Genomic DNA, 24417 nt, shown 5'->3' on the forward strand with positions numbered 1-24417 from the left:
AGAGAGGGAGGGTCACTGTGGCCCGGGGCCCAAGCGGAACTACTTTTCGGCTCGCGCTTCACACATTGGCACACGCACACACACACACTGAGGGACACGGTGGTGCACAATTGCACTAACAACATCACCCAGCGCCCGGCTGAACGGTGACGGGCGAAGGCACGCGGCGGCGGCTATCGTCGTCGTGCATCATCTTTTCGCCGATTTACAACAGTGTGCGGCGCCGCGAACTTTCTCTTTTCCCGTGTGCGCCGCCTCCTATTGCTTCTTTCGATCCACTTCCCGTTGGCTTGGTTGCCTTGGAGATAATTGCATTTCAGCCCAGCTCTCTTTCGCCTTTTTCACTCACTCACTCACTGCTCACTGGTGGCCACGATTTTGCTACTTTCTTATGCGATAGGTAAATAAATAGAGACACTTTCACAATGCAGCTACACACACATCTGCGGCCCGGACTCAGCTTCACACGAATACACTCTGCAGTGAAACACAGCGCACGGTTAGACGGCTACTACTCTAGCGCCGCGTCGTTGTGCTTTCGGTCGTTCGCTTTCTCTCCTCGGTCGCTGGTCGTCGGGACACAGAATCGGCCAGCGGTCGGGTGGTGGTCAGGGGGTGGCGATGAAAAAGAAGCCACGCAGCACAGCATAATCGATCGGAACCACACTAAACTAGACGACGGCCGCCGATTTTGGTGCTCGGCAGTTCGGTTGACTGCCCTCCGCTCGGCAAAGGCTTGCTGCGTTTTGGGGTGGTTACGGTGGCGACGGACGAGCGAAACGAGAACAAAGTATCGCACAATCTAGTACACATGTCGTCGTAGTGCTACATTTTCACTACCGCATCCTGCTGGTGCGTTTCTGTTTTGCCGTTTTCAAAGTCCGGCGAAAAACAACAAACACTTTACACACGTTAACGTTAACACACACAATTTTCAGTTCTCCCGTTCGGGGGTGGGCGAAGAAGTCGAGTTTACTCTGCCTCTGCTACTGGTGGCTGGTGACTAAACACTGCTGCGCGGAAGAGAAGATAGAGCTCCTTACTGACTGACTGACTGTGTGTTGTTGATGGCGGCGTTCGAGAGTGCGACGAGCCAATGGTAGAAAGTGTTACACAAATCGATGAACAACCACTACCGAGCTCTCGAGCTAGGCCAGGCCAGGCCCCGTGTCCCCCCACGGCGGCGACACTGTTTACCGCGCGGCGGCGGCGGTGGGGGGGATGAATGCGCTCGCGTACGCCACCCCACACGGCCACACGGCACACACAGTGGTGGTGGCTGCGCCAAATTCGAGAAGGTCGATCGCGTCGACGGCCTGTGCCTGTGTATTGGTCCTACCTCGAACACTCGCCTCTAATCACCACCACGCACACCAACGGGGGGCACAGCAACGCACCAAACACGGCATTTGAATTTTGATAGGTCCGCTCCTTCGGCGGTATGTGTGGTGCCGCCGCTGGTGGTTGTTACGGGACTGTTTCTCAAGACTGCAACAACGCATTACACACCAGCGCCATCGTTCACAAAACAAAACCTTCAGCCGTGCGCTGTGTGTTCCTTCACCCACGGGTGGCGTGTAATGTGGCTTACAATAGCCTACTTAGCAGTCTTCGCACTGCACACTGGTGGTGGTGGTACACGGTTACGAACACAAGGTATATCGTGTCTCTCTTTCTCACCCTGTTGTGTCGAGCGCACGCTATGATCAATTCCTCTCGCAGCAAACCACGGGCAGAAAGTCTCTCAACGTCTTTAACTCTTTCGCGCTCTCTCTCTCTCTCTTGCTCTATATGCTCTATTTGTCTCTCCAACACAAAACAATATAGAGCCATCATCGCTCGTTCGTCTGTGCTCACTAACACCCCATCGAAACGGCCCACCAACGTCCGAGAAGTGGGGGGCCACGATTTTCACAAACTAATCTTATCTGGACGCGCGTGTAACGGCACAAATTAAATTCAATCAACCTTTTTAAATTACCCTTTCACTCACACACAGCCACTCACACACGTTCGACGCACAATTTCGCGAAACGTCATCGGCGACTGTGATGTGGTGCGCGATTGACAATAATCAAAAAACGATTTGCAGCCGAGGAGGGCCACACTGCGCTATACTCTGAACACCACCTTCCTCTAGGAAAAGGACACAGAATGGCAAAAGGAACAATATATCGCTTCGATGTGTGGCGGCGAAGTACACCTTAGAGTGCCAGCAGCAGAAGCGTGTGTGTATGCGTGCGTACCATCTGGCCGCGGTCGACTCGCTCTCCGCGCGACACACACTGCTACATGGGGAGCAACATTGGTTTAGGGAAACGAATTTCTTATTATCTATGCGCATCGGCGACGCGAGCGCGAGGTGAACGTTTATCACACAATCATCTTATTGCCGCGGCAATCACCTCCGGCGGTAAATAAGCGATCTCTCTCTCTCTTGCTCTCGGTTCGCTCTTTTTCAACGCTCGACTAGCGCTTGAGATTCATCTTGAGGTCTCACGATTTAAGACCATTTTTATATCGTGTCAAAATGAACTGAAACATTCAGCAGTTCATAAAGATGCTGCTTCAGCATCACTCACGAGCGATGTGGGAGTCTCTCGGGCAGCATTTTTCTTCATAAATCGCAGCGATGTTACAGCATTCGATGAATGCCGCGCACGCTTACTTCCGGATAACATTGAGACGAAACGAGCGAGAGAGAGAGAAAGAGTGGCGAAGTGTAACACTCTCAACTAATTTTTCTGCACCTCCAGTAATTATATCGAGCTTCTCTCGCATCTCTCGCATCTCTCGTTTAACACGAGAACAGTGGGCAATATGCGCTCCCGTTTCTTCTTGGCAGCTGGATGAGCGAGAGAAAATGTTTCTCGATCCTAACTCCCAAAATCCTAAGCCGCATTTCGAATCCGTTCGATTCAGCAATCGAAGCAATCCATCGGCACACAAAAACGGTGCTAGAAAGGATACGAAAATGTTATTTCAAATCGCACCGACCCACAGTTTCCAACGCACACTCTCTCACACACCACACACACACACACCTCAGGAGAGCGCACTCTTTTTGTTGCATCTGGCGTGTACCACACTACCACCTTGACATGGCATCCTTTGCTTTCCGTGGTGCACCAGCAACACATACAAACCACGCAGCATACAAGCGCATGTTCGCACACAAACTCACGGTGCCTGCCTTCATCGAGGGACACACCGGATCGACCGCAATTTCGAAGGCAACGGCTTGCTGTAGCAACATTTTTTGTTCTGTTTTCTTCCCACTAATTACCAGGGTGGTTACGTCAAACAACGCACGAATCGCCAGCGAACAGTGAGACACAAAAATGGCGGCGACACAGAAACGCCAGCCCCGTTGTTTATGCGCGCGGCATCGTTGTTGCGACATCGGCCAATCGGGCCAACAACAGAGTATTCGGTCACACTCACTCACTCACTCACACTCACAAGGTTGACGCGCGGGGTTCACAATGCGCCGCACACAGCCAATGCCTACTACAAACCCTTTAGCGAACGGTGCCCCCCCTTAAGCCGTGATTTGGTGCGTTAACGCGCTTCTACTTTGTTTTGCCATGCATTTTTTCAGTTCGAAAAGTGTGCTAACGTCAAGCGATGAGAAGAGAGCGAGAGAGAGCAGAAAGGATGCGAGCCAAAAGCCGGGAACGAGAAAGAGTGAGAGCACTCCTTCGCGTTTTACTTTATGCGCTCCCCTTCGCCGTCGTCAATTGACTGAGATCTGAGAATGCACATGCACACGGGGCCAAAGCGAATAAGAGTGCGAATCAACGCCATCTGAATGGCGGTGCACTGCAAGAGTGATGGCGGACGTTGATAGTGGTCGTGTCACGGAGCCACGGAAACAATACTACCCCGTTAGCCTGCGAGAGGTACCTATTCCTGTTTCTTCTGACACCGACACAACTCGCTACACACGTATCCGATTCGTATCCAACAACAGTCACACACTTGTTCAAAGGTTACTTGATTCAAATTTTGTAACCACCGTTTAAATATCAACCATGCGTACGCGCTGTGTCCTGCGTAAACGATCAAAGTGCTCTTGGAAGCTACACACACACACGTAGCTTTTATTTCTCCCCCGATAACTCCTAACACACGCACACACACGTATACTAGAGTTCGCGGCTCTCGACTGCGTGCAGTACACGCATAGAAAGACACCGAGTGACAACGGGTCGGCGCGGGGTCCAATCAATTGGTTTGTCCGGCCCTTGCAGAAACGTCACTGGCGGCACTAAACGCCGCTCTTACCCACACGCACTCGCGCTCCCAACGAACAGAGAGCGAGAGAGAGTGGAATAGAGAATACACAACGGCAAGAGAGAGAGAGAGCGAGATTCTTCGGGACTGTCTTTTCCACGAAGGCACGCATTTTTCGCTCGACCGAAGAAAAAATCTGCCTCACGCCATCGAAACCAAGATGCTACATACTTCTTAATTGAAACAGGTTCGATTACGCCAACCGACCTATCGCTTACACCGACATTACGGACACACACTCTCTGCGAGGGACAACCACACGACCGCACGCGAATCACGATTAGTGTTCAATTATATTTAGAAAGTTCTTCAACACGCGATCAGTGCCACCGCGCGAGCGAAGTAAAGATAACCCAGAGCTGCACAAGCACAACACACAGCGGGCGGGACGAAGCAGCTAATCACCAACCTCACGGCGGCGGCGTCGGTCTAACAGCGGAACGGAACGGAACGCAGTTTCTGGTGCCACCGCTGTATTGACTGCTTTTCGTTCCCAATTGGCTTTCGGGTTAAGTGTGGTGTGTGCGTTACCTTCGCTCCATCGGCTCCTCGCGATCACCGCCTGCTCAGTCGCTGAGCATGTATTGGGAACCCTTTTAAACGCTCGCTACATTTCGCCCCGTGCATTCCTCGCTCGCACACGGTCGATACGTGTGGCTGTGTGTGCGTAGCGGCACACGCATGCTACGAAAGAGAGGACACTTCGCGAGAGAAAACGCGACTCTCTCTGATGTTGCTCTATCTCTGTCACCGCCGTCCCTTTTGCGCTGCTCGACCAAACGTAGTAGCCTCATTTTTTTCCACTACCCGCCAAGTCGTCTTTTGCGAGGAAGGAATGAACGATCGATCGCCCCCCCCTCGTCGGTGGAGCGTGTGATCGGGGGCAGAGTTCCGCGGCGCGCGGCAGGTATGCTCTCTTTTGTTAGTTCACTTTCTCGCAGCATCCCTCTCGAAATGCACCACCTTTGCGAGTTGTACCTTCGCCGGTGTGACCCTTCTTCCTATCTCGCTTATGTTTTCCGCTGCAACTGTGTGTTTCTTTTCTCGAGAAGATTCCTGTTAAAATACTATCTACACACCGTCAGCGACAAACTCGTGCATTGCGTTCCCTGACCGAGATGCTCTCTTTTGTGAAGGAAGAATTAATTATGCCAAACACAAACACTCTTACATGCTCCCCGATGGCTAGAATCGCTTTCTCTCGCTCTCTTGTTCTCTCGCTTCCTGGATGAGACACTCGCCGCTGTCAGCCGTTCTAGCCGTTTCTTGACTCATCGAACGCCGAGAACAGTTGGCCAGCACCAGATTCAATTGTGCTTTTTGTTGGTAAAAAAACCAAATATTGCTTTACGACACACCTGGCATCATCTAGCGTTACCATGGGTTACTAAGCAACATGACCTAAGTCATTAGCAACTGCCATTTCATAGCCACCACGGATGGCAGCGTGGAAAATGTCACGAGTTACAGTAAAGAGAGTGGGCACGCACGCACGCACTTTAAACAAAGTCGACCCCCGGACCGGCGGGCAGGCAGGCAGGCAACAGATGAATGGCAGGCGGGGCCATGCACGGGAGATTAGATGCTAAGCATCCAGGAGACGAGAGAAAACACAAACTTCAACTTTGAATAAATGATTTTCTTTCTCTCCGCGCGCGGGCACGAAACATATATCACTACACACAACGCACCGCGCACTTACACATACAACCCATTCGCTATACGCCGAGAGCTTCGTGTTGTTTGATCGGGAGTAGCGTTTTTTTTTTGTTTTCCCCCAGCTTCTCATGTACGTCATTACACTGGTGCTGGCGCTTTACCAACACACAGAGCAATCTGTGAACCTTGGTTGAGCGAGTCTGCGGCAAGCATAAGCTAGAAAATGTACGTTTTGGAACCGTTACATTTTTTGTCAGCATTCGCAGCGCGGGTGCCGACTTTTTGCTTTTCAACCAATCACCATTTTCTTTCCAACACTACACGTCGTCCCTGCGCTATTAGTTCCACCGATGTTCCGTTATCTGGTTCAATGAGTTTAACCTGCTCTCAGCGCAGCGGCTAGCCGAAAACACTGCAGTTTGAACGTAATATAGAGACACTTATTCTAATTTGACGGCAATTTTGCGCAGAGCAACCGCGAGCGAAGCGAGTTGAGCATCGAATGAAACAACCCTTTTTATTGCGGCTCATTCGGGTGAGCTCATTGCGGGTGATAAAGGCGTGAGTGTACAAGAATGAGTGTCTCCGAGCGACGCTTTCAGGGATAATTATCGTTCACAATGTTAAATATTATTATTGCTAATGGAACAACAATGAAATATTAAAAAAGATCAAACCAAATAAGCACAAATTATCACAAGCGTCATTTTATAAAGAGCATTAGTACGCGGAACGAACGTGAAGAATGAGAGTACACAACATATTTTTCCATTCACTTTGACAGTTCTGCTCACTCTGCCGATGCTGTCAGTCTTTGGTGTTTGGTGTGTTTCCAGTGTTTTTTACCATGGCCGGAATAGTGCGTTCGATTATCGTTGCGAAAAGTATTAGGAATATTTGCAATACATTCACGGTAAGAATCACATCTCGTGAAATTACTTTATTGCTTTACTTCCGCACACCTTGCGAGCGAGTGTCTGTTTTTACAGCACGCTGTCCATTCCCCATCAGGATGGGGAATTGCGCAAGCAACGAACAAGCCGAATGTCCCACGGCTGCTTGTTAAAATAAGTCCGCAAACCATCATCACAGTCCCCGTGGCTTACTATGTTCTTTCAGAATGTTACTCCTCGACGGTACGCCAGCTCGAATCGTGTCAAACGTATCAAGAAGCCGGAAATTACGGATCGCGATGCGAATCAGGCAAAAGCGGCCGCTATGCGCGCGGAAATTGAAGAACAGGGTTCACTTTTCGAAGGCAAACGATTCGAATCTGTAGCACAATCTCTTTCCAGCCGAGGGTAAGTCCATTGGCAGCGTTAGTTTTGATTGGAAGGATTAATTTTATGTCTCTATCGGTTCGTCTCACTGTAGGTATCTACGAGCAGTAAAGCCATACACTCCGCCAGACAACGTATGCGAACAGCTGCAATCATTAGCTAAAGCGCAGGGCATTACCGATCAGAAGCGATCATTCAATGGACTCGAGCAAAAGTTTGCCTTTTTGACCGCGTGTAGCGAAACCTTTGGCCATTCCATACCGAATTCGTTGCTACACGAAGTGCACTCCGTTGGTAGGTAACCCGCAGGAGGAAAGTGCGAGTAACTCCTCGCTGATTACATTTTCTACTCCTTCCCGTAACAGATGATGCCCTTGTTTTCTATCAGACACCGATCGATACCAGACTTCCGTTGGATTTAATCGGTAGCATGGATTTACCGGAAAATCTGCACATACAACAGGAAAGCGTACGCTTCCATCCGGAGACGGACACGATGTTTGGAGGAAAGTCGGCATTCCCGAAAAGCTCAACAATCGTGACCGGATTAAAGTACAAACAGAAGTACCGCGGCCACGAGGCTAAAAAATCGTGGCCTTAGTGCCACCGGTTGCGAAGTAGTAATAGAAATGTTCATGAAATAAAGTGCAGCCATTGAGACAATGAATCATTTTAGTTTGAAGCAATTCTCTTCGCCATGAGACCCTTTCCGCGATGAGTGAGTGGTGAGTGGGGACGGCGAGAATGAGCAACAGTAAGCGAAAGTTTATCTCATCTGCCTCACTGTTATTTATTTGTGGTCGCGAAAGCGGCAGTGGGAACTTTGGAACTTCTTTTCGCAATTCTCGGAACGATGGGTGATGAAAAGGATTATAAATGTCGGTTATGTTTGACTGAAATCGAAAAGAGCGACAACTACTTCTCCGTCGACGACAGGGGTATTCGTGAAAAAATGACGCTGATTTTCAACTTTCCGGTAAGGGCACTTTGCAACGGAACATTCCCTCGGGTTCCCGTGAACATGTTTCCGTTTGTTTGCAGATCGTGCCGATGGACACATTGGATGTGATATGTAAAGGGTGCGATGCGAAGGTGGCGGACTTTCACGCCTATCACGAGCAGGTTAGGCAGAATCAGGACCTGCTGTGGAGGTCCGGGAGTGTGCAGAAGGAGGAATGTTTCGAGACGGTGAAACTGGAACCAGCCCCTTTGATGGACTATGAAGACTTTGAGCAGCCGATAGAGTTGCTGGATGACGACAAGCAGCTTGCCGTAAAGGGAGAACCGAATGACGATGATCCGATGGCTTCCGGTAGCAACAGCACGCCACCGAGTGAATGTACCGTGAGCGATGAGGAACCGGAAACGGATCCGATAATGCCCCGGCGAAGGGCAAAGCGACGAAAGCTAAGCGATGCGACCGCCGGCCGCCAGCAAGAGCCAACAAGCCGAGCGAGCATCAAGGAAGGCTTCGAAGAACAGAACCGGCGTTTGCAGGAGTTCTACGAGATGAAGTGCGAATTGTGCCACGAGAAACTGGACTGCTTTACGTCGCTGAAAAATCACTACCACAAGCAGCACAAAGTGCAGGGCTACATAAATTGTTGCGGACGAACGTTTAGCAGCCGGTACCGGTTGCTGGAGCACTTATCGTTCCACGTCGGCTCGAGCATGGTCCGGTGCGATATCTGCAACAAGAGCTTCAGCACTCGCAGCTACCTGCAAGTGCACAACAGCCGGATGCACGGGCGGGCAGAGGACCGGCCGTACAAGTGCACACAGTGCCATCAGTCGTACGCCCTGGAGTGTCATCTGAAAGCTCACATGGTAACGCACGTGCGGGTCAACTGTGAAATTTGCGGCAAGCTTCTGGCGAGCAGTCTATCCCTCCGCGTGCACATGGTCAACATTCACGGCAAGCGGGAAAACCTGATATGCGATAGCTGCGGCAAGGAGTTCCGGACCCGGCAGGCGTTCGACAGACACGTTAACCTACACCTGGGCATCGATCCGACGGAGCAAGTCCAGTGTACTCTGTGCTCGAAGTGGCACCGAAGCAAACGGGCTCTGAAGGTTCACGTGCAGCTAGTACATAACGAGGCAGGACAGACGTTCAAGTGTGACCTGTGTTCCCACGAGAGTCCCAACTCCCGGGCCATGGCAAACCACAAGCAGCGAGTGCACGTTGGTGAGCGGTTTGCGTGCGAAGTTTGTGGCAAACGCTTCAAGCGGCAGCTCTACCTGAAGGAGCACATTGCGCTGCACACCGGCAAACCGCTCTACTCGTGCGAAATCTGTGGCGCAACGTTCAATTCCAACGCGAACAAGTACTCGCATCGGAAAAACAAACATCCGGTCGAGTGGGAAGCCCGCCGGAAGCTGCTGCAGCAAGAGGCGAGTGGATGAGGTGAGGCGATCGCCCGTGACGGAATGATCAAGATCTCAGGCGGCTTGGAGATTGTACACTTTATTTAGGTTACTTGATTCACTAAAACTAAAACTTATTAAACAAACATATTGTAAAAACAAACGGCGCACACATTTCCTGTGTTTCATTTCTTTAGGAGCACCAGTTCCGGGTGCTTCTTTTTCCGGTGGTTGGCGATGTTTCCCCGCGAACTGTACTTTACGCCGCATATTTTGCACTCGTACTTCCGATTGCCCGTATGGGTGGACAGGTGGTCGCTAAGGTAGAGCTTCCGGGCAAACACCTTACCGCAGTACTCGCACGGGAAACGCTTTTCTGCATGAATTCTTGATTTGTGCTCGTAAAGCGCCCTGCTGTTGGGGCTGTTTCGGCCACAAATGTCGCACTGATAAACCTGCCCCTTTTGCGTGTGGTTGTAGATGATGTGCGCTTTCAAACGTTCTGGACGCTGGAAACCTTTTCCACAATACTGGCAGGTCGTGACAAACTTGGTGTCCCCGTTGGCATGGTGAAGCATCTTGTGCTTATCCATTGCCTGCTTCGAATAAGATTTATGGGCACACATCTCGCAAATCAGTATCTCACCTATTTGGTGCACGTGTGCCATGTGCGTTTTGAGCGAATTGGCATTATAGACGATGTTGCAAATGGGGCACTCTTTTTTCCTATGCCTTTGCTTGTGGCTGGCCAGTGACTTTGCGTTGGTGCACGTGTACCCACACGTGTCGCACTCAAATGGTCGCTCGTCTGGCTCCAATATCCAGCCCAGCTCCTTGTGCATGTTCTCCTCGTGCCAGCGCAGGGTTCGTTCGGCGCAGAAAACTTTGTCGCACGTTTTACAGCGATACACTCCACGGTGATGATTGATGTGCTCTTTCAACCAGTTCCGGCGGTGGAACTTTCGGTTACAACAGCGCATGTAACCTGGCGTGTCATGCTCTTCCTCGTAGTGTATCCGCAAACTGTAGAACGTGTCGAATGACTGTTTTCGCTCCGCGTCCGGGCACAGTTCGCATTTGTAATCCAGAAACTGCTTTATTAGAGTGTCACTGTCGTGCTCGTTACGAGGTAGTTTGTAGGCCGGCACGATCGGAAAAGTGCGAGTGGGCCGTGTACCATGAGGCTGTACTGTTGGCACATTTTCTTCGTTGTCCAAAATCTGGATCTGAGTATCCGCGTCACACGGTATCTCGAGCTCGGCTAGTAGGTCGCCTTCCAGTGAGTAGTCGGCGGCAGTCGGCATAGGTTCAGCAGATTCTATCTCCACAGAATAACCGGCTTTAATTAAATTTTCCATGTCCGCTGCATGTTCCGTTTCCACAAGAGATTCGATGTCCGTAAATGTATTGATTGCTCGAACCGATCCCATTTTCACAATCGAGTCAAGGTCCGACATAGTAGCAATGTCCTCGCCGTCGTAGTCGTTCTCGTCTTCCAAAACCTCCTCCTTAACAGGTTCGCCATCGAGCATCTGCATCTGCTCTTCGTCTTCAGCCGATAGATCGGGGCAGAATTTGGTGGGCATTTGGTGCTCACCAACAGCATCGTCTTCGATCAGACTGGTCTCGCTTGTCGCTGGCGGTTCGATTTCGGTGTCATCGGCTGAGGCAAGTGCGGGATGAGATTTCACATGCGATGCTTCGGAAAGGGAAGTATTTCCGAAAATATATTCGCGATTCAGCAGCTCCTGGACGGCCTGCACTCGCTGGCTGAACCAACTGAAGTCCCGCACCCAGCAGAAGCACTTCCAACAAACCTCTGCCGGAAAGTGTTCCTCATCGGCGACCTGAAACAATAGCAGCACAACGTAGCAGCGGACATCCGGGTAGCTTACGGGTTAGTTGCTGTCACTTACCACGAAACAAAACACGCGTTCCATCATCGCACACAGCTGTTCATTTTTCATGGGCGTCCGTCTCTTATTCCTTATCGAGCACAAGCATAGTCGACACAATAAGCTCATTTTGATACACAATTAACAACAATGTTCAATGTCAACACACTATTTTTGTTCTAATAAAATACTGCGACACACGAGCAAAAACACCATTTCGGGTTGTGACGTTTGCTTTCGGTTGGCGTGCCTTTTTTCAACCGATTCACAGTGGTTTATAGTGCCCAACTCATTGCTCCAGTACAACAAGTACAGTTTATTTGAACAGATTGAGAACTCAACAAAACCATTTGAATTGTTTGAATTCATTTGAATATTTCAACAAATAAATGAGAACTGATTATTTTAGTGTTTTCACAAAATCCTTGCAACGCGCTGAAGTTATAAAAAGCCTATGAATATGGAGGAAAGTTGTACTTTTCGGTGTATTTAGTTCGGTTTACTGCTGCTCCTTCATTGCCATTGCGGACGCGTGTCGTGATTTGCGATGTTTGTAGTAATTGGCTTTCGAATTGAATGTCGCTTCGCAAATATCGCACGCGTACAACCGGCGAGCCGAGTGCGAAGCTAGGTGCTCGGTTAGATAAATTTTCTGCTTGAAACACTTGCCACACTGCTCGCAGGCAAAGTTTTTTCCCACGTGTACCCGCCGCTTATGGTACTGGAGCGCCTTGCTGTTGGGGCTTTCGTGCTGACAGACATCGCACCGGAACACTTGCCCCTCTTCCAGGTGCATATGGCGGATGTGTTGTTTCAGATTGTGCTTCCCTTGGACAAACTTTGCGCAGTAGCTGCACTGCACCTTCTCCAACGTATCGATGCCCGCGTGCAGCATAATGTGCCTCTTCATGGCCAGTTTTGTGCGCATTTTCTTCCCACATACATCACAGATCAGCATCTGCCGCTCTCCGTGCATTTCCGTAATGTGCTTTTTGATGTAGCTTGCGCTGAAGGTTTTCTTGCAAACGGGACACGCTTTCGTTTGATGCTTGAACATGTGAACTCTAAGTTGCGCTCGCGAGCAGAACGCTTCCGCACAGTGCTCACACCGATGGGCACGATTTGTCGGCGGCGATTTGGCTCCTGATCCGTGCTTAGTTTGCTTGTGCACGACCATGTATGATCGGCTGCTGAAGGATTTATCACAAACATCGCAACGGATTGCACCCTGATGGTGCGCGATGTGTTCCATCACTCGGAAACGTCGGAGAAACTTCTTGCCACAGCATCGCAGGTATCCACGTGTGCCATGGGTCTTACGGTAGTGCGTCGTTAGCTGTGAGAAACTGCCAAAGTCCTGCACGCTGTCCTCGGGACACAGTTCGCAGCATAGTTTAAAGAACTTCCTTATGGTTCGATCGCTCTCATGCAGTTTCTCCGATTGTTCTCCACTAGTGCGTACATCTGGCTCCTTGTCTTCACGGCTAGAGCACACCTCGGGTTCAACGGGCAGCTCGTTTTCAGTATCCTTGCTAGCTTCGTTTGAAAGCGGATAACGTAGCGTTTCGTCCGGTTCAACGGCGAACGCCGCTTCCTTACAAACGGTGACCGTGAAGTCATGCTCTGGCGGTTCTTTGAGCGCACTATCGGAGATCGGCTCCTTATCTGGCTCCTTGTCTTCACGGCTAGAGCACACCTCGGGCTCAACGAGCAGCTCGTTTTCAGTATCCTTGGTGAAACTAGGTGGCCATGCTTCGCTTGAAAGCGGATCACCTAGCTCACAAACTAAGACCGAGTCGTCATAGTCTGAGTATTCTTCGGACGCACTATCGGAGAGTTGTGCAGTCCTCACGGCGAGGTAATCTCCCTTCAATCGCTCCTGATTGGACTGCACTTCCTTGCGGAAGTTGTAAAACTCTTGTACTTTCCAGTAGCACCCGGCGCCTGCACGCCTGCATACCCCTGCACACTCCTCTAATCCTGTAAACTACATTAATGGAAAATGTTTAGTGACAGTGGTAGCGGAACACGCATCGAAAGGACATATTACTAACAGCGAAATCGAAAACGCTATCCAGCATAGCCCGAAACGGTTTATCGTAAATGGATGTATCATCATCTTCATCTAGGTTTCGCAAACATAATCGGCAAATCCATTCTCGGTCCATTCTCACTCAGTTTACTAAACGAACTACGACGTTGTTTACAATGCAATCTTGACAGTAAACGAAACGGATTATGTATCCTGTCAGAGGGTTTCACAATATTATTGTGGCACTGTGCAATATTCCATCGGTCGTTAGGAAGGCACAATATGTCGTCCAAAAACCAGGAGTACAAACAGTTTATGTTGGACTTTATTCAAGTTTACCGCCAACTGCCGGCCTTGTGGGACAGGAAAAGTGCCGATTATAATAACAGAGTTACGAAAGCGGAGCAGTATGAAGTGCTGGTTGAAAAGTATCGAGAACGATATCCGGGCGCCACGAAGGTGGACGTTGTGCAGAAAATTAACTCTTTGCGGACCAACTTCCGGAAGGAACTCAAACGGGTTCGCGATGCTGAAACCTATGGTGGCCAGGCGGTAGAATCTTCCCAGTGGTACTTTGAAGCAATAAGTTTCCTCGATCCTCGAAAAGATGATTCAATTTCAACGGAGCACGCATACTGCGTACCGGAGCAGTCTGAGGAATGTAAAGTAAATCTGAGCATAGCTGAGGAAGTTGGTACTTTAAATAAAATCGAGGTGGAACCAGTAAGTACTCTGAGGTAGTCACAACTGGTACGGATGTGATAAGATTGTAAACACATAAATTCTATAAATCAATAATGAATCTGACAATTTTCCAGGTAAAACAACCTCGAGCTAAGACGATGAAAAAAGAAATAGATTCACAAAACGAACCAGTTGAAACTGTTTGCAAGCGCCTTCAAGAAGGACCGGACGACAACGATATACTAGCTGCCGCCTGGGCAGTTGAACTTCGGAACATGCACTGGCAGCAGCAGCTTTTGGCCAAGAAGGCTATCAATGACATTTTATTCGAGGGTCAAATGGGAACCTTGCACCGCCATTCGGTCGAAATTAACGCTATCCGTCCCCGCGCCCAGTCCAGGTCTCCAATCGAACACAAAAGCACTAATTATTACGCTTAGCTTCGTTGCAAGCCACAACGCAAGTGCGAAGTTTGGAGCCCTAAGAACTAATGGTAAAGAACGGTACATACTTGCCAATAAACTTAGTTGTAAAATATACAGATTTTGTGATAAGTCTTATTTTTTTATTTATCCTGTTTCGTTTAACGCAATTCCGCCACTAATCGCGAAAACTAATACTATAAGTACGGTGGAGGAATTCGGCTTCTAGCCAACGAAGCGATGCCCTTGAGAGTCATTTATGTGACGAGGGGTTGATCATCTGATCTGCCCTTTTCCCGTATGGATCGCAAACGCTTTTGAGTTTCCCACTCGATGGGATGCTTGTTTTTCCGGTGCGTGAAATGATTGGCATGTGAGTTGAACTGAACGCCGCAAATATCGCACGTGTAGAGCGGTTTTCCCGTGTGCGATGCGATGTGCTCTCGAAGGTACAGTCTCCGTTTGAACCGCTTTCCGCAGTACTCGCACTCGTGCTTTTCCTCTACGTGCACACGCTGCTTGTGGTACGCCAGGGCGCGGCTGTTGGGGCTTTCGTGCTGACAGACTTCGCACCGGAACACTTGCCCTTCCTCGTAGTGCAGGTAGCGCATATGCTTTTTCAGATTGTACTTGCCGTTGAACCACTTTTGGCAGAACAGACATTGCATTTTCTCGACCAAATCCAATCCCAGGTGCTCCTTCATGTGGCGCTCCATCGCTACCTTCGTGCGAAACATCTTCCCACACGTGGCACATATCTGGTTTGCGTCGTTGCTGTGCATCTGTGCCACGTGGACCTTCAACGCGTGATGGCTGGAAAGAACTTTTTTGCAAACCGGGCACTCCTCCTGCACGTGCAACATTTCGTGGGCCCGCAAGAGATACCGCTTTGGGTAGCCGACGCCACACTTTTGGCACTTGTACGGTCGGTCCGCTTCGCTGCCGTGACTTTTGGCAATGTGTAGCGCCAGGTAGCGCCGTGTTTTGTAGCTCTTCTGGCAAAATTCGCACTTTATAGTGCCCCGATGAACGGCGATGTGATCGATCAGGGTGTAGCGGTGGAAGAACTGCTTATTGCAGCACCGTATGTAGCACCGCGTACCGTGCTCCTGCGGGTAGTGCTCCTGAAGCTGCGCAAAGGATTCCATTCGCGCCGAACATATTTCGCATTCCAACGTGTAGAACTCTTTTATCCGTTCATCCTTCTCCTGTTGCCTGACTAGACTGTTGGTGTCGGGTTTGTCTTTGGCTTTACTTTTCCCCGAGCTACTTAGCGGAGTGCTTTCGCTGTGCCGACCCCCCGTTCCTTCGTCAGATGAATCACCACTCGCAGCACCGTCTGCTGGCTCCACCATCAGTATGACCCGTTCAGGACTCGGAGGCACATCTTCGTCGTCGGTAGAGAACTCATGCGCCGTCCTAGCAGGTTCCAGTTTCACCTTTTCGAGGTCTTCATTCGCTTCCGCTACCTGGCGGAGTAGCTCCTGGTTCGCCCGTACCTGTTGGCTGTATGTATGAAACTCGGACACCGTCGTATCGCAGCTCTGGCAAACTTGCACCGGCAGCGGCCCATCGTCGCATATCTGTTTGTGTGTGTGTGTGGAGGAAAACTGTATTGCAAAAGCAACGACAAAGGGACTGGGAAACTGCAAACCACACTCACGCTAAACAGGAACACATTTTCTAGCTTCTTGCGAAATGTTTCGTTCACAATTGATGTCCCTGCGTTGCACTGCACAGCTTCCAAACAAAGACGGCACTTTTCATTCATTTTCTCGCCATTTATATCCTCTTGCACCATTGGCACTGCAAAAACGCAGTCAAATGCAGATGCAGGCCGCTCGTACACAACGGATCCACAAGGCCACTGTCGAAGGATCCGACGCGGGTGGTACTCTACTGACCAAAAGTTTTGGTACACTTTGCTCAGAGTAGACGGAAAACGCTTGACATGAAAGTGAAATTTTACGATTCTTAGTAAAACTGGAGTTTGCATTAAAAGTGGCATATTTTTATTGTTCGACATTGCATCACACCATGCGCCTTATGCTATATTATCTACAACGGCTCTCTTTTCGCGTCATCGGTGGGACTTTTCATCTGGGCATCCAAGTACGCCTGTTTCCGTGCTTCCCACTCGACGGGATGCTTGCTTTTGCGGTGGTTGTAGCAGTTGGCGTTGGAATTGAACGTGGCGCTACAAACATCGCACGAGTACAGCGGCTTCCCGGTGTGGGACGCAATGTGCTCCCGCAGATACAGCTTGCGTTTGAAACGTTTGCCGCAGAACTCACACGCGAACTTCTCCTCCACGTGCACACGCTTCTTGTGATCCAACAGGGCGCGACTATTGGGGCTCTCGTGCTGACAGACATCGCACCGGAACACTTGGCCATCTTCAATGTGCATAAACCGGATGTGCTTCCGCAGATTGTACTTGCCGTGGAACCAACGTTGGCACACGTGGCACTGTACTTTCTGCACCACCTCCACGCCCAGGTGCTCGTTAATGTGCCGCTCCATGGCCTGCTTGGTGCGAAACTCCTTGCCACATACGTCGCAAATCTGGTTGCCGTCAGTGCCGTGCATGTGCGATACGTGCGTTTTCAGTGCGTACTTCGACGAAACTATTTTGTCGCAGATCGGACACTTCTCCGACAAGTGATTCGCTTGGTGGGCTTTAAGCAGATGCTCTTTGTGGAACGACTGCCGGCACTTGGTGCACTTAAATGGGCGGTCTTCTTCGCGGCTGTGACTCTTCATCATGTGCAGCGCCAGGTAGCGGCTGCTTTTGTAGGTTTTGTGGCAAATGTCACATTTGATCGTTCCCTGGTGACCTGCCATGTGGTCCAACAGCTGGAACCGGCGGAACAGTTGCTTATCACAGCAGCGGATGTACCCCTTTATGGCGTGCTCCCGCCGATAGTGTGATTGGAGGTGGGTCAAGTTTTCCAGCTTCATGGAGCAAACCTCGCACTCGAATTTGTAAAATTCCTGTATTCGCTGGTCGTCTTCCTGCTTAGCAGCCTCCTCCGTGTCCGATTTATCGCCTTCCGGCTTTAGCTTGGCAGTAATACTCCGGGAATGCTTTTCAGTTTTCACCATCCTCTGACGGTGTCTCCTGAGTTTCATTCCCGTTGGGCCAGAACTAACCGATCGGTCTTCATCGTCATCACCATCATCATCACCATCGTCGTCGACTTCGTCGGCCAATTCTTTTTCCCCCGGGCGGTAGTCTGCATCAGCGTTGCGTTCAGTATTTTGATCAGCCAGTGTGGAAGTCTCGTTTGACTCTATCTTTACCGAAACTGGCACCTCGGCAAACTCGATATCGTAGATTTCGCCCTCGGTCACGGGCTCAATTTTCACCTCTTCGAACACTTCATTTTTCCGTTCTTTGCGATGGGTCCAAAGCTGCTGCTGGTTGGCCTCTACCTGGAGACTGTACGTGTAGAATTCCGATACCAGCGATTGGCATCGGTGGCAAACATTTTCCGGCAGCGCTTCATCTGCAACGACCTACGGAGGACAGGACAGAGCAAGCGATTAGGAGCGAGAATTCCACAGTGGGCCAATTCACTAACCGAAAAGTGGAACACAGTTTCCATCATTTGCCGAAGGCTGTCATCGATGAGGAACGTTGCATCGGAAAAGTTAAAACCGTCCAAACACAGACGACACTTGTGGCCGGCCGACGGTTGATCTGGATCGCCTGCATCCGGTACCTCCCGCTGTTCACCATAGTCGCCGCGACACTTTTCATTCATTTTATTTGTTGTAAAACACGGCTTTGCGTGTTTTTGTGAGGAAATTGCACTTTTTTGTTGACGCTTACGCCTGACAGCTCATACACAAAGGATCCACAAAGCAAGCGAGAAATGTCAAAACAAAGCCCAGACAGTGCAGCGCAAAATTTGACCGCACAAAGATAACGCTTCGATGATATCCATTTTATATTTAATCAGTACCCTTTTTTTTCTAAACACAGTGTTTACTCATCTCTCTCTCGGCTTTCAATCGCTTGTTGGCTTCCCATTCGACGGGATGCTTGTTTTTGCGATGTGTGAAGCGATTGGCCTTGGAATTGAACTTGATACCACAGATTTCGCACGAATAAAGCGCATTGCCCGTGTGCGATGCAATGTGCTCGCGAAGGTTGGGCCTTCGCTTGAATCGCTTGCCGCAGTACTCGCACTCGTACTTCTCCTCAACGTGAACACGTAGTTTGTGGTTGGCCAACGCCCGGCTGTTGGGGCTCTCGTGTTGACAGATGTCGCAGCGAAACTCTTGTCCCTCCTCGTTGTGCAGAAAGCGAATGTGCTTCTTCAGGTTGTACTTCCCGTTGAACCACTTTTTGCAGTATTCACACTGCATTCGCTCGACCAGCTCCAGCCCCAGATGCTCCTTGATGTGCCGCTCCATGGCCGCTTTGGTGCGGAACACTTTCCCGCACGTGTCACAAATGTGATTCCCATCGTCACCGTGCATTTGGGCAATGTGCACCTTCAGCGATTGGTTGTTGGACAGCACCTTTTTACAGATGCGACACTCCTCTTGCACGTGCAAAGCGCGGTGGGCCTTCAAGAGGTACGACTTCGGGTACGATACGTGACATTGGTCACATTTGAACGGTCGGTCTTCCTCCCGGCTGTGTGTTTTTGCCATGTGCAGCGTCAAGTAGCGGTTCGATTTGTAGCTCTTCTGGCATATCTCACATCGAATCGTACCACTGTGAGCGTCTATGTGGTCCAATAGCAGATACCGACGGTAGAACAGTCTATCACAGCAGCGAACGTATCCCGTTACATTATGCACCTGGCGATAATGGTCCTGCAGATCCGTAAAGTCATTCAGGGGTGCTGAACACAGCTCACACTCCAGGCTGAAGAAGTTCCTTATCCGCTGCTCTTTTTCCTGGTGCTTGGCTTGTGTCGTGCATTTTGATTTATCTGTACGTTCAGTCTTGCCTGGGGCGTCCGTTCTTTCTTTTTTAAGGTTTCGACCCCTGCGCCGGACATGAACTATCGCTTCGCTTCCTTCGTTATCCTCTTGCTTATCGTCCTCATCGTTCAACAACATGTCGTCTCCGTTAGAGTCATCGCTTGTCGTCGAATCACTATCACTGCCATCGACAGTTTCCTTAAGAGATTCGTCCTTCACAGAGTCTATCCGACCGATATCGTTCGCCTCTGTTTCGAACAAATGTTCATCAAACAACGGCTCCACTTTTACCGTAGTAAGAGGAAATGCATCGTCGGTTTCATTTAATACGTGCAGTGACGAGAGCTGTTTCTGGTTCGTTTGAACTTGCAGGTAATAGCTGTGAAACTCGTCCACTGTACTCTGACACAGCTGGCAAACCCGTTCCGGAAGAGCTTCGCCCACCGCGATCTAAGGCAAACCACGCAGAGAGGTTTAATAACAAATCCGTGACGCACACCTTCTATCAACAACTTACGGTGAACTGGAAAATTGTTGCCAGTCGCTTACTGAACTGAATATCTAAAATGGAAACGTACTTTTCGCATTGCACAATTTTCAAACATAAGCGACACTTTTCGTTCATTTTGGACGAAACTCAGCTTCTCTGCTCCGCAAAAACAAATGCTTGATCCACTAAGAAAATCGTTTGTTTACTCTTTGCTTGGCGTCACTTGTCAAACAGAGCTCGTATACATTTGATCCATAAAGCAGCAGGATCACTAGGGAAAACATAGTAGCCGTTGTAAAATATTACTTTCTTCGCCGTAGAGAAAGATTAGCGATTCTGGGGTTTCTTTCGAGAATTCTGGTCAATAAAATATTGTTAAAGCTGATCGATTCGGTGAACATAAAACGCTGAAGACGACCGAAGGAAGCGGTTTAAAAGCTACATTTAAATTTATTTTGACTGTTCAAGCTGCTTTCGGAGTGATCCGCTTGCTTCGAGATCTTCAGTAGAATGTTTGAACCTTTAAATCTATCACGTGATAGATTCCGCTTGATTACGGACCGATTTCCTGAGTGTTGAGTCTTCGGAGGAGTTTCTGTTACCTCTACCTGCGCCCACATGGCTTTTACGACGGTGGGCGTACAGATTGCCGCTCGAATTGAACGTTGCTGTACACAGATTGCAAGAGTACAGAGGTTGGCCCGTATGCGAGGCGACGTGTTCCCTAAGATAGATTTTACGCTTGAACCGCTTGCCACAAAATTCGCACGCGAACTTTTCCTCCACGTGAACCCGCTGCTTGTGGTGGGTGAGTGCCCGCGTATTCGGATACTTCTGCAAACAAATATCGCACTGAAAGATTTGTCCCTGTTCGGTGTGTACGTGTTTGACGTGTCTTTGAAGCACGTAAATTCCTTTAAACCATTTCTGGCACTGGCCACACTGAACTCGCTCGACCGTTTCAAGCCCCATGTGCATGTTCATGTGCCGTTCCATAGTCTGCTTGGTAGTCATTTCTTTACCACAGATATCACATATTAGGTTGGGTGTTTTTTTATGAATCATTGCTATATGCATCTTCAAAGCACTGTAGTTGCTCAGCATTTTGCCACAGGTCGGACATGGTTCCTGCTTATGGCGCTTAAGGTGCGACTTCAGCAAGTACGCCTTTGGGAACGACTGATGGCATTTATCACATTTGAATGGTTTCGCTTCCGGACCGCTGTGCTGCTGAAGATTGTGCAGCTCAAGTGTGTCGACGCTGTTATAGGTTTTGCTGCAAATATCGCACCGTATTGTGCCTAAATGTACTTCTAAATGTTCAAGGGCTAGACACTTCTTTTTAAACGTGCGATCACAGCAACGAACAAAACCACCCGTGTTATGCGCTGTCCGGTAATGGGCCAGAAGATCTGAAAACGAATCTGAAACTTTTGCACATACTTCGCAGGCCAAATGATAAAAATTCTTCAATCGTTGTTCGTCTTCCTCGGTAGCTTTTCGTCGCTTTTTTTTATCAGTACCCGCAGCAGCCAACGGTGCGCTAGAATGCTCCCGTGCAGGGCGGCATCGTTTCACTTTCCCCGTCTTCTTTTTCTGTTGATCCCCCAAAGGATCATTAAAGTCAGCATCGTCCGACAGGAACACTGGGCTACTACGGACACTGTCTTCGTCGCCTGTAGCTTCTCTTTTTACCACAACTTCTTCATCGACCAGGGCATCATCAGTGGAAGGGTTAGTTAAATGGATATCTTCTTCAAGTTCCTTGACAGGATTGTAAATTACTTCAAGACAATTGCTTGTAGCGGGTATTGCAGGCAACTCGTCGATATTTTCGGCCAGCTCTGTTTTCACATCATCCGACAGACCCACTGTTCCGTTAGGGCCTTCTTCAACTTTTAGCGAGTACAAATAGTCTTGGTTTGTGCGAACTTTCTGCCTGAAGGCAATGAAACTATCTATTATTCCTGCGCAATCTCCACACGCATTGGTTGGTAGCCACGACAATGCAGGCATGATCTGGAAAAGCGAAGGTTTATGTGAACAATGTAGGGTCCATTCAAATGATCCCTTACCTCAAAGTCCAACAATAGTCTCATCTTTTCTTGCAGCACTTCATCTGCAATAGGTAATCCTTCTTTATCTACTAAACCCTTCAAACACAGGCGACACTTATGCGTCAGATTATGCATTCTGAACGATGTTCCCGAGCTACGGGCTCACACGTCCCGTCGCACTTCAAGCAGAATAGATTTAGTGAAAATTTGTTTGGTACAATTAATCAACAATAAACACAACACTTGATCTGGACGCGTCTGACGTTTATGTATAGCCGAATGAAAAAAAAGATTTTTGAAGTTTCGAAAACCAAATGGAAAACAAACTGTTTGACACATTTCTATTGTTTACTTGGCTCACGTAGACTTGCGTTTATGGCAAACTGACCCACTTTGATTTATTTGTTCCTTATTTTATCTAAAAAGATGACAATATTTTTGATAATGAACCTTTTTTTAATCGCTCGTTTGTTGGTATCTAATATTTATGGTTGTATTTTATTTGATATTACATTTAAAAATGAAACTTAATAAATAGCATGATGAGAATTGAGAGAGCTTTCTGGTTCTAGTGTGGTTTACTTTCGGGCAATTCTTTGTCCTTCTTCGCTTGTTTCAAGGCAGCCAATTCGGCTGGGTGTGCCGTTTTGCGATGGAAATATTTGGATGAGTGGAACTTGAAAGTTAAATCGCAAAACTCGCAGGCGTACGGCCGCTTGTCGGTATGAACTGCAAAATGGTCTCGCAGGGAATCTTTCTTCTTAAACCGTTTCCCGCAGATCTCGCATTCATGTTTCTCTTCACCGTGCGTACTCTGCTTGTGCGTCGCTAGTGAGCGACTGTTGGGGTATGATTGTTGGCAAATATCGCACTGAAACGTTTGACCCTGTTCGATGTGCATGTGTTGGATATGCTTTTTGAGCACATAGTTTCCTTTAAACCATTTCTGGCACTGGCCACACTGAACTCGCTCGACGGTGTCACGTCCCATGTGCATATTCATGTGGCGTTCCATAGTCTGTTTGGTGCCAATTTCTTTACCGCAGATATCGCAAATGAGATTTGGTACGTTCCCGTGCATCGTTGCTATATGCACCTTCAGAGCACTCCGGTTTCCCAGCATCTTGCCACACGTCGGACACGGTTCCTGCTTATGGCGCTGTTGGTGGGATTTCAGCAAGTACGGCTTTGGGAACGACTGATGACACTTATCACACTTGAACGGCTTCGCTTCCGGACCGCTGTGTCGTTCGAGTTTGTGCAGCTTAAGCGAATTACCGCTGTAGTACGTTTTGCTGCAAATATCGCACCTTATTGTGCCCATATGTCCACCCAGATGTTCAAGGGCTAGATATTTCTTCTTGAACGTGCGGTCACAGCAGCGTACAAAACCCCCGGTGTTGTGCTCTGTCCGATAATGGGCGAGAAGATCGGAAAACGATTCCGAAACTGTTTCACAAACTTCGCAGGCCAGATGATAAAAATCCTTCAATCGTTGTTCGTCCTCCTGTGTAGCTTTCCGTCGCCTTTGTTTATCGGCAGCAACCAACGGCGAACTAGAGCGACGGCTTCGAGGACGACCACGCTTTGCTTTCTTCTTTCGTTCGCTCAAAGGATCGCTAGAATCTTCATTGTCTGACTGGATCGTAGGGCTATTACAAACAATGTCTTCATCAGATGATAGTTCCTTTTTCACCACAACTTCGTCATTTACGGAAGCTACTCCAGCCGTTGAATTGTTGCCTCCTTCAAGTTCCTTAACAGAATCGTAAGTTACCTCAAGACAATGGGTAGGTATGGATGTCGAAGGCAACTGATCAATGTTTTCCGAAAGTGCTGCTTTCACGTCCTGCGACAAACTCACTGCCCCATTGGGGCCTTCTTCTACTTTTAGTGAGTACAAATAGTCTTGGTTTGTGCGAACTTTCTGCCTGAACCCAATGAAATTATCTATTGTTCCAGCGCAATTCCCACATGCATTCGTTGGTAGCCACGATAGCTCAGGCATGATCTGGAAAAGCGATGTTTTACGTGAATACTGCCGGATCTGGCCCATTCCAATGATCCTTTACCTCAAAGTCCAACAATAGTCTCAACTTTTGTTGCAGCACTTCATCCGCAATGGGCAATCCTTTCGTATCCGCTAAACTATCCAAACACAGCCGACACTGATGCGACAGGTTATGCATTGTGAACGATGTTCCCGAGCTACGGCCACGGGCAGGGTCACGCGTCCGGTTGTAGCTCGAAAAAATGAAATTAGTAAAAATTTGTTTTTAGTCAATCAATCAACA

At 49.0% G+C, this 24417-nt stretch overlaps 10 protein-coding genes across 10 annotated transcripts; 3 read left to right on the plus strand and 7 right to left on the minus strand.

Moving 5' to 3' along the window:
- The first annotated feature begins 6739 nt into the window (after positions 1-6739).
- On the plus strand, positions 6740-7890 carry LOC128267867 (uncharacterized). The gene is made up of 4 exons (XM_053004816.1): positions 6740-6868; positions 7075-7256; positions 7330-7529; positions 7601-7890. The coding sequence occupies exons 1-4, from the start codon at positions 6803-6805 to the stop codon at positions 7834-7836; spliced, it is 684 nt and encodes a 227-aa protein (XP_052860776.1). The 5' UTR covers positions 6740-6802; the 3' UTR covers positions 7837-7890.
- Positions 7891-8088: 198 nt separating this feature from the next.
- LOC128267112 (transcription factor grauzone-like) lies at positions 8089-9754 on the plus strand. The gene is made up of 2 exons (XM_053003899.1): positions 8089-8211; positions 8277-9754. The coding sequence occupies exons 1-2, from the start codon at positions 8089-8091 to the stop codon at positions 9639-9641; spliced, it is 1488 nt and encodes a 495-aa protein (XP_052859859.1). The 3' UTR covers positions 9642-9754.
- LOC128267594 (zinc finger protein 829-like) lies at positions 9548-11676 on the minus strand. The gene is made up of 2 exons (XM_053004474.1): positions 11519-11676; positions 9548-11449 (listed from the first exon to the last, which is right to left on the minus strand). The coding sequence occupies exons 1-2, from the start codon at positions 11624-11626 to the stop codon at positions 9788-9790; spliced, it is 1770 nt and encodes a 589-aa protein (XP_052860434.1). The 5' UTR covers positions 11627-11676; the 3' UTR covers positions 9548-9787.
- A 276-nt stretch (positions 11677-11952) lies between these two features.
- LOC128267597 (zinc finger protein 816-like) lies at positions 11953-13685 on the minus strand. The gene is made up of 2 exons (XM_053004475.1): positions 13552-13685; positions 11953-13484 (listed from the first exon to the last, which is right to left on the minus strand). The coding sequence occupies exons 1-2, from the start codon at positions 13663-13665 to the stop codon at positions 11997-11999; spliced, it is 1602 nt and encodes a 533-aa protein (XP_052860435.1). The 5' UTR covers positions 13666-13685; the 3' UTR covers positions 11953-11996.
- A 121-nt stretch (positions 13686-13806) lies between these two features.
- LOC128267599 (uncharacterized) lies at positions 13807-14688 on the plus strand. The gene is made up of 2 exons (XM_053004477.1): positions 13807-14252; positions 14348-14688. The coding sequence occupies exons 1-2, from the start codon at positions 13812-13814 to the stop codon at positions 14651-14653; spliced, it is 747 nt and encodes a 248-aa protein (XP_052860437.1). The 5' UTR covers positions 13807-13811; the 3' UTR covers positions 14654-14688.
- A 136-nt stretch (positions 14689-14824) lies between these two features.
- Positions 14825-16421, minus strand: LOC128267598 (transcription factor grauzone-like). Its single transcript, XM_053004476.1, has 2 exons — positions 16299-16421; positions 14825-16218 (listed from the first exon to the last, which is right to left on the minus strand). Exons 1-2 carry the CDS (start codon positions 16404-16406, stop codon positions 14893-14895), a joined length of 1434 nt encoding a protein of 477 aa, XP_052860436.1. The 5' UTR covers positions 16407-16421; the 3' UTR covers positions 14825-14892.
- A 267-nt stretch (positions 16422-16688) lies between these two features.
- Positions 16689-18402, minus strand: LOC128267113 (transcription factor grauzone-like). The gene is made up of 2 exons (XM_053003901.1): positions 18220-18402; positions 16689-18154 (listed from the first exon to the last, which is right to left on the minus strand). Exons 1-2 carry the CDS (start codon positions 18400-18402, stop codon positions 16694-16696), a joined length of 1644 nt encoding a protein of 547 aa, XP_052859861.1. The 3' UTR covers positions 16689-16693.
- A 211-nt stretch (positions 18403-18613) lies between these two features.
- LOC128267114 (transcription factor grauzone-like) lies at positions 18614-20201 on the minus strand. The gene is made up of 2 exons (XM_053003902.1): positions 20094-20201; positions 18614-20026 (listed from the first exon to the last, which is right to left on the minus strand). Exons 1-2 carry the CDS (start codon positions 20199-20201, stop codon positions 18614-18616), a joined length of 1521 nt encoding a protein of 506 aa, XP_052859862.1.
- Positions 20202-20585: 384 nt separating this feature from the next.
- On the minus strand, positions 20586-22165 carry LOC128267115 (transcription factor grauzone-like). Its single transcript, XM_053003903.1, has 2 exons — positions 22142-22165; positions 20586-21830 (listed from the first exon to the last, which is right to left on the minus strand). The coding sequence occupies exons 1-2, from the start codon at positions 22163-22165 to the stop codon at positions 20598-20600; spliced, it is 1257 nt and encodes a 418-aa protein (XP_052859863.1). The 3' UTR covers positions 20586-20597.
- A 452-nt stretch (positions 22166-22617) lies between these two features.
- On the minus strand, positions 22618-24280 carry LOC128278264 (zinc finger protein OZF-like). Its single transcript, XM_053016951.1, has 2 exons — positions 24196-24280; positions 22618-24134 (listed from the first exon to the last, which is right to left on the minus strand). Exon 2 carries the CDS (start codon positions 24129-24131, stop codon positions 22692-22694), a length of 1440 nt encoding a protein of 479 aa, XP_052872911.1. The 5' UTR covers positions 24132-24134; positions 24196-24280; the 3' UTR covers positions 22618-22691.
- Between the last annotated feature and the right edge of the window lie 137 nt (positions 24281-24417).

The sequence above is a fragment of the Anopheles cruzii genome, chromosome 2 (assembly GCF_943734635.1).
Source record: "Anopheles cruzii chromosome 2, idAnoCruzAS_RS32_06, whole genome shotgun sequence".
NCBI classification, from domain to species: domain Eukaryota; kingdom Metazoa; phylum Arthropoda; class Insecta; order Diptera; family Culicidae; genus Anopheles; species Anopheles cruzii.